We start from the raw sequence: 14,952 nt of genomic DNA, 5'->3' as shown, positions 1-14,952 counted from the left end.
CTCCTGCCCCATTTCTTCTCCAATCCAAGCAGCAGTTCCACTTAGCCTCCTGGAACCCTGTTCAGAATTAGGCTGGCTGCCCTTAGGGCCAGGCCAGCCCCCTCTTTCCAAAGGACACTTGGCCATTCCTTGCTCCACTGATTCAGCACCTTGTCCCATGCCAAGAGCTGGGAGGTACCCTCAAGGAACTTTGAGGCTAGTTATGGAGAGACGTGTGGCAGACACTCAAGGATGCTTACTCAACACCCTTTCCAATCACCTTCTTAGCCTACTTCTACTATGAGGGCTGGAAAGCCTACTTGAAGTCCCAGTTTCCAGCGTAGCGAGGGTGGCCATGTGACACAGGCAAAAGTTCCAAGGAGAGCTTTGTTTCTCTCAAAATAAAGCAAGACTTGCCAGAAAAATGTCTTTCCCCTTTGGTCTTCTCTTTTCTTCCTGCCTAGAACACAGATGAGATGCAGAGAGGTTCAGCAGCCACCACGTGATCATGAGACAACAAGCTGGAGGATGAAAGCTGCAGTGCTGAGGACGGTGACACAGCGAGAGACCAGGAGTCTCAGAAAGTAGCTGCGCCAGCCCTGAGCTGACCATATCTGTATCTCATGTGAGATGAGAAAAATAAGCCCCTGATTGGTTAACATTGCACTTCAATTTTCTGATCCTTGCAGCCAAATATGTTCCTAACTGACACAAGATGATAGATTAAGGAATAACAAAACCTCAACTATCAGACAGCTTCATTCTAAATAGTCAAATTATTATAATCCGAGGGTTTTCTGGTTTTAGGCCATAAGACCTTTTCAAAATATTTTCCAAAATATGTTACCCATCAATCTTTTCCTATCATTCTGTGATGAGCTGAAATAGATGGAGAGCTCGTGACTAAGGAAAATACATAGTCCATTTTCTAAATGACCTCAGACTTCCATAATTTTTCAATATTCTTTTGGCTTTTTATATCTTCTCTGACTCCCCATTACAGTTCTCAATAACCCTACCAATTACAGTGTCTCTTTTTCCTTCTAATTTTCTGCTATAGGTTTAAAATTACAGGTAGCAAGTCTGCTAGAAGGGATTATAAGCAAGCACTGAGTGAGAATCTGAGGGGTCTTGCCTTCAGAATCAGGGCAGGGCAAGGTAATGCCAGGGACATGAGCTCTCCTCATGAACTTTGAGCCAGATATGTCTTAGCTTCTCAGAAGCCTTTTTGCTTTCTTCTTGATTCTTCACTTTGTCCTGGGTAGGTGAAATCATGAGGACCTGAGATCCAGAAGTTTGAGGTACAAAGCAACAGGCCAAGATAAGTCACAATGTAGCTTATGATTAAGGTGAAATGAACCGCTACAAGCCCGGCGGGGTTATAGACATTCATGGGAGGGAGAGGTTCTGGTGGCCAGAGGGGAAACACTTCATGGTAGAGCCCTGAAGGATGATCAGACCCTGGCTGGGTTCAGATGACAGAAGTGGTCCTTCTAGGAAGGTGATAACACAGGCAAAGCCTTGGAGGCTACTGGGAGGACAGCATGGTTGGCCAGTGGACTTAGGCAGAAGAGTGGAGACAGATCTAAAGAGGGAAGTTAGGGCTGAAATATAACTTCTGAAGAGCCAGAATTCCTGCCTCTCAGGCCAAGGGACCACAGACAGTCAGCTGAACCCACCTTTGACAGGAGCCAGCCTGCAGACGGCCCCTTGTTATTGTGGCCAACATTGATCTTCATGAGCTGTCCCAGATCCGGGGCATCCACTGTGAACTTGTCTTCCGCTCCCTTTTCAAAGTTGTCCTTTCCATTCTCCAGCCTACGCTCACCTGTATGCACAGACACATGAGAAAGTTACAAAGGAGACCAGAGGACGAGAAAGAAACAGCTCCAGACTTTAATGGGCTGCCCACTGAAGGATGGTTTCAAAAGTCACCACGGTGCGAGGTGGTGGGTTGTGACAGGAGGTATGTGGACACTCTCTGTACTTCCACTCGATTTTGCTGTGAACCTAAAACTGCTCTAAAAAATAAAGTTTATTGATTTAAAAAAAGGGCAGCTTCACCTCAAGATCTACAGGCTCCTTAAATCCCTCCAGCCACCAGTCAAGGCCAAGGCTTGCCTTGTGTGTGGCTTGTGCCCAGGACCCACAACTGGGCTTCTGATTTCTGCCTTAGCCCAGAGTCCCCACCCTAGTAAACTGATTTGCACCCCCATCCCTGGACCTGAGGCCCTGCCTTGTTTACTGGCTGCTGGCCCTGAACTAGGAACACAACCATGGTCGTTGGTCTAGGGGCTGTGGCTGGGACCCTGACATCAGCCAGCAGGCTTCCTTAGGCCTGACTCCTCTGGAAAACAGTGATGATAAGTAGCATCAGACACTGCTGGGTGTTTAACACGGTTTCTTCCCTCACTTATTCCACGGCACAATCTAGGAGGGAAGTATTATCAACTCTGTTTTGCAGATGAAGAAACTGAGACTTGGAGAAGCTAAGCAACTGGCCAAAAGGCAGACAGGTATTGAGCACATAGTTAGGACTCGATCTAACCTGTTCCTTCTACTTTTCAGTTTTCCATTATTATCCTCCGAGGCCTATCAGTCACATTAACCCTTACAACCCCACCTAAGCACCAGCCTTTTTCTTATGCTATTCTGTTTTCTTTCTTTTCCAAAATTTGATTCTTTAAATTTTTCTAAATTTTAAATTGCCACACCTCAAACATATAGATAATAATAATAGTCATCCATGTACCCACCACCCAGATGTAAGAGGTATAACAGATATTAACATTTTGTGTAATTAACTTAGGCCTTTCTCTTTTTTAAAGGAAATTAAACATGACGGGTAGGTCTAAAGTCTCATGGTCCATCCCTTCCCCCGCCACACCCTCCCACAAACAAACACTATAGTCAACTGGTATCCATTGTTCCCATGAATTTTTGCTTGCACATGTATGTATCCATAAAGAAAATATATTATTTTTGAATGTTTTAGAATTTTACAGAAATAAGATCATAGTGCACATTGCTCTGTCTTAAGATAAGTTCCTTTTCTGTACAATAGGGATGATAAGGGCTCCACCTCATTGGGGCTGCTGTGAGAATTAACTGAATGGATGTGTGCAAAACCCTTAGAGCAGCGCCTGGACATGTTAGGTGCTGTATAAGGGACAGGGCCGGTGCTATTGCTCCTGTTACCATCGTCCTATCATCACACACCCTTGTGCAACTTACTTTTTTTTAAGTTAATGTCATGCTTTTGAGATTATTCTGTTGATGCTAGTAACAGAATTCGTCCAACTTCTGTATAATAGTCATTGAATGAAGAAAACACTATTATGTGTTCATTCTTTCACCGATGTACATTTGATTGTTTCTAGTTGATTGCTATTGTAAATAGCACTGAATTGGACTCTCTTGTACTTACCTTCTGCTGCCCATTTGTAAGAACTGATCTGAATAGACACCTATAGAGTTGCTGGGTCCTGAGGTATATTCATCTTCAATGTATTAGGTATTGCAAAATTACCTTCCAAAATGGTTGTACTACATCAATTACCACCAGCAGTGCATGAGGGTTCCCATTCCCCATAATCATTATTAACACATATATTTAAAATTTTGTTTCAGTGTGTGTACAATGGCGTCTAATTATGGTTTTAATTTGCATTCCCTTGATTATTTGAAAAGGTTAAAAGATTATTTGGAAAGACATTCATATATATATTCAATACATACATTTGAGAGATTGGTTCATATATATATTGGCCATTTAGACCTTGCTCTTCCATAATTTTCCTGTTCATGTACTTTATCATATTTTTCTATTGTCTTTCCTTTGTCTATGGTTTTTAGCATATAGACATTTTTCTTGTTTTAATGGACTTTATCAATATTTCCCTTTGTTGTTTGTGCTTTTAGTGAATTGTTCAAGAAACTCCATCCTAAATTGAGATTTTTAAAAAGACACTCAAAGTTTCTTCTAAAAATTTCATAGTTTGCTTTTTCACATTTAAGTCTCTAGCCCATTTGGAACCTATTTTTGTGTATGATGAAAGGTAAAAAGATCTACTTTTATCTTTTCTCATATGGTTAGACAATTGTTTAAACATCAGTAGTTGAATATTTCATCCTCTTCCCTCTGATTTATACCACTTTCTGTGTATTTCTAGACTCTTTATTCTATTCATTTATTTGTTTATCCTTCTATCCATATCTCACTGTTTTAGTTTTTAGAGATCTGAATGTTTTAATATTTGGCAGGGTAAATATCCTCATATTATTAATACTGTAAATATTATTTTCATTATTCAAAGTTATCTTGGCAATACTTAGCCCTTTGTGGACATGAATTTTAATAGTAGCTTAAGCTGTGGGATATTGCCTTTTGGGAATTTGACTGAAATTGCATTGCATTTATAGAATAATCTGAGAAATTTGGATATCTTACTGAACTTAAGGCTTTTCTCATCCATGAACATAATATATTTTTCCATATATTTAGTTATTCTTGTGTATCCTTAAGTAGAAATCTTTATTTTTTTCCAGAATGTGCTTTTGCTAGTTTTTCTTAGACATATAATTGCTATTGTAAATCATATATTTTTAAATTAAATATTTGCTTGCTGTTTATGTTAATATTTGTGTATTAATCTTGTATCCAACACCTTTATTAAACTTTCTCATTGGTTCTAATGATTTTTAAGTTCTAATGATTTTATAGATGATCATTAGTTTTTATGAAAATTAAATTTTATTTCTAAATGGGGCCAGAGGTTGAAGTTTCTTCTAATTTTATTGACTTGTGATCAAAGAATGTTGTCTCTATGTTATTGATTCACTTGCATTTGTCATTATGCACTTGAAAAGAACGTATTCTCTACCATTTGGATTTAGGAATCTACATACTTCCATTAGATCAAGGCTATTAACTGTGTTGTTAAAATCTGCACTCATACTAAATTTTTATCCATTTGACTTATCAGTTACTGAGAGTGTTGTATTAAAATCTTCCACTATGATTATGTACTTGTCAAGTTTCTCCAAGAATTTTATTATTTTTTGCTTCACATATTTTGAAAATATGTTGTTAAAACTGTACAAGTTCAGAATTATCATATCTTCCAGGTTAATTGCTCTTTTTGTCATTGTATAATATACTTATTTCTAATGAAGTGTTTTGTCGGAAAGTTTAATTTGATGGATATTAATATAGCAGCACCAGCTTCTTTCTTGTAGTTGATATGTTCCTGGTATACTTTATTCCATTGTATATATTCTCAGACATTTATGTATCATATATTTAAGCTGGATTTTATTTCTTTTAATTTAATATGAGAATATCTATTCTTTAATTGATGAGTTTAGTTTATTTCTATTTATTGTATTATTTACACACTTATCTTACTTTTTGCTAGTAGCCATGCTTTTTTTTTCTTCATTTCCTGACTTCTATTTGGTTGATTGAGTCTTTATTCCCTTTTATTCCCTCCATTGGTTTAGAAATTATACATTTCTATTTGGGGGTGGTTACTTTTACAATTTTAATATGCATACTTGACGTATTAAAGCCTAAAGTTAATCAACTTCTCTGCTCTCCTAGGGTAGGGGAATGGGCTACAACCAAGTTATGTTTTAACTCTCATTATCTCCTTTCTTTCTCAAAGATCGCTATCTTTTAGTGTTTAGGGTCCACATTTTCTCATGTCTTGATAATAGTTATTATTAGTATCATTTTTTATAGTCAATGCTTGCTTAAATTTGTTATATAATTATCATTTTGGTGGCTCGTCTTTGTTTCTCGCATCTCACACTTTTCTTCTGGGTACAATTTTCTTTTTCTTAAAGTATATCCTTCAGTGGTTATTTAAGCATGGGTCTATGAGTGAGTGGTCAGTCCTATTTCTCTTTGTTTGCTTGGAAATCCATTAATTTTGCCTTCACTCTGGAATGATAACCTAGTTGAGTACAGAATTCTAGGTTGATATATGTCCTTGCTCAGAAGATTGAAGTTTGGGGTTTTTTTGTTTGTTTTTTGTTTTGTTTTTGCTTTTTTTATTTTGGCCATGCCACACAGCTTATGAGATCTTAGTTCCACGACCACTGGACCACCAGGGAATTCCCAGAAGATTGAAGATATTATTCCATAAACTTATATCCTCTATAGCTTGTTGATAGGAATTTGCTACCAATCTAATTGCGTTTATAGAAAATAATCCACCAAATCTGGTTACTTTTAAGATCTTTCTCTTGGCCTTTGGCTTCACTACAATGAATCTAAATGTGGATCTGTTTTTATTTATCATGTTCAGTGTCTTTTGTTACTTTAATCTGAAGAGTCATATCTTTGATTAATTCTGAAAAAACGTGATCAGCCATTATCTATTCAAATATTTCCTCTCACCTATTCTATATATTCTGTTTCTGAAACTCCTGTTCAACATGTCAGAACTTATTCTCTCCTCCACATCTCATGACCTCTCACTGATATTTTCCAACCCTTTATGTCTCGGCCACATCTGCATGTTTTGTTTATATTTCTCTTACAGTTCAATAATTCTCTATTCAACAGTTTCTCATTGTGTTGTTTAACCCATCCATTAAGTGTTTATATTTAGTAACTATATTTTCATTTACTGTGTTTCTGTTTGCTATATTTTTCATAGTGCCTTGTTGTTTTCCTTAACTGTTTGTTTCATGTCTATAGACAGTTTAAACATACTTAAGTTATAGCCTTTCTCAGATTACTCTATTACCTGAAATTCTGGAGAATTTAATCTTATTGTCTGTTGTGTCTTTTGATGGTTAGTCATGGTGGATTGTGTCCTTGAGTGTTTTGTAGTTTTGGAAGGTGAACTCATCTCCAGTACTTTATCTGTGGGAATCTCATGAAGTCTTGCAAGTGCTTCTGCCAAGCACCAAAGGGTATTACTGGCATGGAATGAATTTTCTGTACCTGAGGGGGAGGGTTCCCAAATCACACCTGTAGTGTAAAATCAGACCTCAAGCCCACATGTGTGTAAGCCTAAGATATCAATTTCCCATTAACTGTCTTTTTAATCTAGAGTTCTTACAGAGATAAGTTTACTATACTGATGAGCAATTTTTTTCCTAGTCTATTTTTTCACTGAAGATGTTCCTGTGAACTTCAGGGATCCTGGCTTTATGTGTGGTTCTAATTTTTTGCATATTTTGCCTCATACAGAGCCAAAATATCATTTTCTGACCCCAAATGTGTATGGAAATCCATCCTGTAGATTGTTGAACATAAAGGCTCCCTGATTCCAAGATCCACAGCATCAATTCATAGCTGATACTTTAGTTTAAGTTCTCTCTTCATTTCTGACACCTGGAGATTTCTCTTTTTTCTTACAATCCCAGCAATGCATTTTTATTATTTAATATACTGTGTCCAAAATTCATGTCTTTGTAGCTTTCTGACTCCTATAGTATTCCCTTAAATTGGCAGAAGCAGGACAACACCACCTGTCTCAGTTCTGCTGGCCTGAACTTCCTTCCAACACCGGCAGCTGTGTCTGTGCCCTCAGTTCCTGCTCCACCTATGAGGCCAAGTGTAAGTCCATCCCCTGGCCCCATTCTTGTCTGCCCCAAATCATGCAATGAATCAGGCCATGCCCAGTCACATCCCAAAATATAATTCAAGATGGGCATGGAGCCTAGGGAGATAGATAGAGAGTAAGTGAGGATGAGTCCCCTGGAGATGTGGAGCCTGGGTCTGTTCTAGGATGCAGGATGATTTTAAATCAACCAAAAATCCAAGCACAACTTACTCTGAAAACACACCACACACACAAACTTGACAAGATGGACACCATGCTGCCCAAGGAAGGCCATGACAAACCACGTCACAAGAAGAAGAGAGGCTCAACAGGAGAGCCTAGAGGAGACTGGAGTTGCCTTCCTCTTCCAGGAGGGTGGAAAACAGCCCACTTAAGAAGTAGTTCTGGGCATGGCTTTTGAAGAAAGGATTTCAAACCCATTACCTGTGTCTCCATACTCTCCAAAGATATTGATGAAGATGTCAGCATCAGTCCCTGCACCAATGACATCACCAGTGTACACCTTGAGTTCATACTTGTTACCTGGAGATGAAGACAGAGAAAGTCTCAGCTCATTCAGGTCCTGAGTAGAGAAGAACAGAGGCCAAAGTAGCTACCAACCATCCACCCTTCCCTCCAGCAATGCATGAATTGTCACCATTACTTTCAATAACCAAGCAAGACACAAGTCGCCTGACGTTGGTTCTAAATGGTCATAGCTGAACTGCGTGCAGAGCAGAAATCAGAGGTAGAGGGGACTTCTGTTTTTATCTACTAACTTGTTGCCTTGGGATGCATGAATCAACCCAAATACAACCAACCCACCACCAGCGTTTCTCCTCTGGATACTGAAATGACTCCCACTGGGTCCCCAGCCTCTACTCTGTCTTCTCCAATCTGTTCTCTATGCTGCATCACAGTATAAAAGTCCATGGGGGAAAATTGATTATACAAATAAAAATCGAATTTATATGTAAGTTTTCAAGGCCATAACCAATGCAAAGACCAGAGGAACCAATAACAGCTAGCAAATGCAAGTTCAGGCATTACCTCATTTAAAGACCTGTATCAGCTTCCTGTATCTTTGCTCCATTTATTGAACAGAAATCCATTCTCTGTAACCCCAAAATGCTTAAGCCTTGGCCATGGCCTCAAGTCAGGGGGTGGTGGGGCTCAAGGTAAACTTGACAACATGTTGAGCCCTGCCCGGGTCTCCCCAACCGGAGCCTGCCTTAGGGTGGGGTAGCAAAAGCCAAGGATTGCTATGTGGTGTGAAATGGAGATTCCTCTAGATTTTCTTTGGGTGCCAACAATTCTAAGGGCTGAGGCAACTTTCCCTTCCCTTTCCCCTTCCTACAATAGCTTTCTATTTTTCATGTACCAGAATCTTTTTTTTTTAGATGTCTTATGCCTAATATATGAAACTGATAAAAATTAGAGCTGTTTTAATTGAGGCGCAAATCAGAGCCCCTCTGCCCACCTCCTCCCTAGAGCCTTCCTTCATGTCCCAGCCCCCACGTGTCTTGCTCCTCTGTGTTGCTTGGCTCTGCCATGTTCTCTGTGTCAATGATTTCCAAGTTTCACCATCTCCTCCTTGTGCTATTTGCTGTTTCCTGCAGGTGAGAATTCTATGTTCCTCAAGAAGTTAAAAGAGGTCTGGGAGCAGGACTTCCTTCTCTCATATGGCTTCTCTCATAGCCCCTAGCACAGTGCTGGGCACATATTAGAGTCTCACTGAGTATGTTGAAAAGCTAATTGAATTGAATTTCCTAAATCTCAAAGTCTCATGAAGTTGCTCAGGGCAAAGGACTGAGGCGGGGAGGTGAGAAGAAATCTAATTTCATCCCTTCCCATCTCGAATCCTGTCCAGCAGTACAGGGCTGCCCTCTAGAGATGACACAGTGCAGAATCCTGCAGGGGACCCACGGAGGACACTCCACCCGCACAGCCCTGACGGCTGGCCTTTGACCTGCTGAGGACATTGAGCCAAGAAGGAGCAAAGTCTTCTCTTTCTCTCCTCAATCTTTACTTGGTGAAACCCATCCAGGGAGAGGGAAGACCCTCCAATCTTTGTCCCCAAATGAAGGCTTCAGTAGGACAGTTGTTCTCAGATTCCCACCCCTTTTGCTTCACCACTAAGACTCTTCTGAGACGGGACACGGAGCCAGGGCCTTCAGAAGAGTCCAGACAGGCAAACCCCGGCTCAGTGACTTGAAACTTGGGCCACATTCAGGCTCCCAGGGGAGCTTGTTAACAAGGCAGATTTCCAGGTTGCCTTCCAGGGACCCTTCATCAGGGGGTTCATCCAGCGAATCCTGTTCTTGATCATCCTCCAAGGTGCACAGGCCTCCTGCAGGAGTTCTTTCCTCCTCTGGCTGGCAGGGCCTCTGAGAGCCACTCACTTTGGTTCAAGTCCTTTCTCAGGTGCAGTCCAGGGCTCACTTCACACAGAGGCAAAACCCCTCTGCAGGGCCGGTGGTGCCAGGGTGGCGTGGGGACTGGGAGAGGCTCTGAAGGCCACTGCTGAACATCAGTCAGAGGGGCAACAGGACCCCAAAGGGAACTGGGCACAGTGAAGCAGGAGAAAGGATGAGGGGGCTAGGGAATATTTGTGGAAGGAGTAGCAGACACTCTGAATCATTCCAGAAGGCGGAATTTGAATTAGTGGGTTGAATTACAAAGAGGAATATTTTAGCTCACCAAAAGAAACATTTTCTAATATGTAGGGCTATCCAACAAAGGACTGGGATGCCCTCGGGGGAAGTGAGTTTCCCAATCCCGGAGACACCTAAGCAGTCACTCTATGCCAAGCACATTGGTGGGGAGCCGCCTGTCAGGGATGCTGTGGAGAAAATGGCAGAGGTGAGGGATGTGAGAACACTAAGGGTCCTCTTCAATCTGCAATTCCACAACATTTGACCAGGAAAGGCAGCCTTGCAGACTATGGAGGGAAGCCAGGAGAACAAGGAAGCATCTCAGAGGATGGGAGAGGTACCCAAGTCTCATGCAGATGAGGCCCGGAAAGCAGGAGTCCATGAGGGCTTTGGGAACAAACATCCTCATCCTGGGAAAGACCAGAGAAGCAGAGTATCAGGGCCTAAGTGAGGCAGCAGGATGATAAGCCAATGGTCAGGGGCCAACAGGCCAGAGAAAGCTTCTAGGCCTTGCCAGGCGAGGCTATCAGGGGCCCGTGCCCAGGGATCAGGAAGCCAGATGAACAGAATGCAGGAGGAAGTTGATTCTGGAACAAGGCTAGACTGTCTTCTAAACTCTGTGGAACTTTCTACAGCAAGATGAGGTGCTGGGTCCCCATGTAGCTGGCTGGATGGATAGAAGATGACCCTTGATCACACTGAGGAGTGGCCAAGAACTGCCTTTTAAATCTGCTCTTTAAAAGGCCCCATAGGGCTTCCCTGGTGGTGCAGTGGTTGAGAGTCTGCCTGCCAAGGCAGGGGACACGGGTTCGAGCCCTGGTCCAGGAAGATCTCACATGCCCCGGAGCAACTAGGCCCGTGAGCCACAACTACTGAGCCTGCGCGTCTGGAGCTTGTGCTCCGCAACAAGAGAGGCCGCGACAGTGAGAGGCCCGCGCACCGCAATGAAGAATGGCACCTGCTCGCCGCAACTAGAGAAAGCCCTCGCACAGAAACGAAGACCCAACACAGCCAAAAATAAATAAATAAATTTTTTTAAAAAAAAAGGCCTCATAGACAGACAAAGAAGCTTCTTTTATTACTGTTCTCTCTCCCTTTTCCCATATTTCCTCTTCAGGCAGAACCCCATAATATCTGATTTGCCATTTTCCAAGCAAGCACTAGGGCCCAGAGCCCATTCGAAGTTGTGATGAAGTGCATATATTGATGAAAGAATAAAAGCAGGGCTCCGTTCCCTCACCATTGGCAAACGGCCAGCACAGTACAGCAAGGCTTCCTCTTAAGTGTTCACATGAGAGCCCCCCAATTTCCTGTGATCAGAGTTTCAACAAACGCAAACTCGCCTTTCTGGCACAGTGGGTGGTTTGGCCAGGGGGAAAGGGGAAGGGCCAGGAAAAATCCCTGCCCCAGAGGCCAAGGGAACAAGGCAGTCTGGAGAAAGATGATGAGAAGAAAGGTGGAAAGAAGAGGCCAGGAATGACTCACCTTCCCTGGCAAATAATACTAAACCTTCACACAGGGACTGCAGTTCACAAGGCACTTGCATGTCCTTGATGGAGTCTGATCCATGCAAGGGCCACGTGAGGAGGGCAGGTACTGTGAACATTCTTACTGACAGACGAGGTACCGGGGCTCAGAGAGCAAGGTGGCTTAGCTGAGGACACACAGCTGCTAAATGTTGCCAGCAGGGCTCAAAGCCATGTCTCTTGTCTCCAAATCCAGGGCTGTTTCCAGAATACCTCATGGGCTCTCATGCTCTTGGCCAGAGGTCAGCAACATTTTTCTGTAAGTGCCAAATAATAAATATTCTCGGGCTTGCAGGCTTCCTGTGTCATGGAATATTCTTCTTGTTTTGATTTCTTTTCAACCCTTTAAATATGTAAAAGCCTTTCTAGTCTCATGGTCCACAGAAAGACAGGTAGAAGACCGGGTTTGGCCACCCCCTGCCCTGTGTTCTCTTGTGCTCTCAGGCACCGTCCTGTGTGTTTCTGGCACAGGACTGCAGGCAACTCTGCTCTCTGTGGCCTGGATGGGAACGGAGCTGCCTGGCGCAGGGGAGTCAGCTGCTGGTTGCAGGATAATCACAGCACAACCTAACCACTAGCTAAGCAGCTCAGGGCTCTGAAGGTGGGGGAACTATTGCCCTTTCTCTGTTGGGGTGGAAGGGGTGAGAAGGAGCAGGTCCTGTGCTCCGTTTTTCCTGCCCTTACAACGCTGTGTGACTAGGCTGAGCCTGCTGTTCCCTTGAGTCCAGTGGAGAAGGGGGTCTGGTCTGGGGTTTTCTGAAGGTGGGGACGATGGCAGGTCCAGTTCTGCAACCTTTGGCGTTATGCCCTTCAGCTCATTGCCTGGTTGTGAACGAGCAAGGAGCAGAGATGGGGAGAGAGGGGAAAGTCAGGCTGGAGGAGGGACTAACAAGTTCATCCCCCTTCCTGAGTGAGCATGGGAGAAACAGGGACTAGAGATGGCCCACCCCAGCCCTAAAGTTGGTCTGTGGTTTACCCATTTGGCATATTATCTGTTATAAAATTCTCCCTAGAACTGATTTCTCTCTGGCCTTTCAGCAGGGTTACCATTAGCCCAAATGGTGCCTTTGTGCAAATTAGATAAAGGGATCCCTTCCTCAAGACACATTACTGCCATCTGTTGGATAACTGTCATAATAAATGCATAAATCTACAAGCTCTATGATGTGAAAGCTGTCTCCTTACATAGTTGCACTTGTGCAGTGCATAGCCTGTACATCTGAACCCAGCAACCCTACCTTTCAGGTAGTAGCCTCCTTCCACTAAAGGTCAGCGGGAGCTCGGAGTGGACAAACTAATTGAAACGTTTGATCTGAACAATATACAACAGATACAGATCACGGTGCCGATCACCTGGTGCCTTCCAAAGCCAAACAGCGTTGAGCTGGGGTGCTGTACGGATAGTATCATTTACAGCTTAAAGACAGATTGCTACCTCAAGGCCACATCATTGGGTTGTCTGTGTCCTTCTTGCCCTGCCCAGGGGATACCCAAGTCCAGCCTTGCCCTTGCCCTTTTTTGCTTCTGCACGCCCCATTGCAGAGGCACAAGGCTACTCCCTCCAAACAGGAAATCTGTCCCCTGCGGACCAGCCGGAAGTTGCATGTGCGGGCTTCCAGAAAAGGCAGGCACTGGCAGACCCCAGATGCCTCCTGCGCCGCCGGGTGTGCCAGCGGCTCCCACAGCCTCCCCAGCGCGCTGTCTGGAACAGTCAGCACACAGCAGTGACGGGACACATCTCCAGAGAGCAACCCTGGGTGGCAGGGGGAGGCAGAGCCCTGAGGGGGCCGGAAGCCCCAAGTCCTAGTGCCGCGTGCACAACTGAGCCAGCTGAGCTGCTCATCGTGTGCCCAACAGCAGAAGCCTAGCAAAGACCCCATAACTAAGCCTCTGTCCCACTTGCCAAGGAAGAGACCATCCCAACCCCAACGTGGTTTGAGCCTCCGAGAAGCTCACGTGGTCCAGGCTTTTTCAGGAAGCAGAGAATCATGAATGAGCTAATGATGAGCTGACTGAGTTTCTTTCCCTGCCTTTCGCCCATCCCCAGATCCTGTTTAATTAGAAAGTGGCTTTATTTATTTTGGCAGGTGAGACTGGGGAGGAGGGTTGGAAGGAGGATGACGGGTCCTGATTTTACCCCACCCCCAACCGCATCTGCCAGGTTCACACCCTGACACCCGGCACTTCCGCTCACCCAGAGCAAGGATGCCAACACACAGAAGTGAGATCTCACAGGCGCTGCGTGGGAGGAGATGAAAATGGCAGGGAGAGAGATTCAGGGGGGGCTGCCCTGGGGGTGGAAGCCGAGGGGGAATGTTCTCCCCCCAGCCAGGGAATGCCCCTAACTACTCAAGCCTGCATGGGTATGGGGAGAATGTGGTCTGCAGAACCCAAGGATGGGCGGCAAGGCTCCATGCTGAGAGCTAGGTCATGGCCACTGATCAGTGAATGCCTTCCCAGGCCCATGGGCTCGAATTCTCCCTCCCCCAGTGCTGTCCCCATACAGTTTCCTCCTTCTTCTCTCCAGTCCAGAAACCCAAATCTCTCACCCAGATTCACCCTGTTCTTTAAACAGGACTGGAACACCTCTGCTTTCTCTATAAGGCCCTCGACTTCGCTGCCCTTGCAGACACACCCACTAATCAATAGATAGCTAGTGGGAAGCAGCCGCATAGCACAGGAAGATCAGCTCGGTGCTTTGTGACCACCTAGGGAGGTGGGATAGGGAGGGTGGGAGGGAGGGAGACGCAAGAGGGAAGAGATATGGGAACATATGTATATGTATAACTGATTCACTTTGTTATAAAGCAGAAACTAACACACCATTGTAAAGCAATTAGACTCCAATAAAGAATTTTTTAAAAAATAAATAATGAGAGCCTCCAGGGCTTACTGAGAACTAGTGTGGGCCAGCACACCTATTATCTCCTGTAATCCTCACAATGGCTATTGTCACCATCTACTGATGAGGCAATCTATGGAAGCAGGAGGTTGACACGAGTTTTCACAGTTGGAAAAGATTGAAACCCATACCTGGACTCAAGGGATCCAGACAAGAAGGCTCTCTCCTTAGCTGTCATTACACCCACCCTACCGGCTGTAGCTTAAACCCCTGATTCTCTCTAAAGGGCCCTACCTCCCAAGCCCTAAGTGCTCCATTCCAGAACTTCTGGGGTCTGCATCACTTATTTGGCACTTAACACTTGCTAGAACACAGGCCAAGGGTTGAACGCA

General features: G+C 44.0%; 1 protein-coding gene across 3 annotated transcripts in view; it reads right to left on the bottom strand.

Annotated features, from left to right (window-relative positions):
- Positions 1-14,952, bottom strand: part of LOXHD1 (lipoxygenase homology PLAT domains 1) — a gene marked incomplete at both ends in the record, with an annotated part of 201,528 nt that overhangs the window by 155,581 nt on the left and 30,995 nt on the right. For all 3 annotated transcript variants that reach the window (XM_079941781.1, XM_079941782.1, XM_079941783.1), the window contains 2 exons: positions 1,659-1,807; positions 7,983-8,081. In XM_079941781.1, coding sequence (XP_079797907.1) covers positions 1,659-1,807; positions 7,983-8,081 — 248 coding nt within the window. The remainder of the gene's footprint in view (positions 1-1,658; positions 1,808-7,982; positions 8,082-14,952) is intronic.

The sequence above is a fragment of the Stenella coeruleoalba genome (assembly GCF_951394435.1).
Source record: "Stenella coeruleoalba genome assembly, chromosome: 14".
In the NCBI taxonomy this organism is placed as follows: Eukaryota; Metazoa; Chordata; class Mammalia; order Artiodactyla; family Delphinidae; genus Stenella; species Stenella coeruleoalba.
Note: the sequence above shows the minus strand (reverse complement) of the source record. Positions and strands in the feature narration are given on the sequence as shown.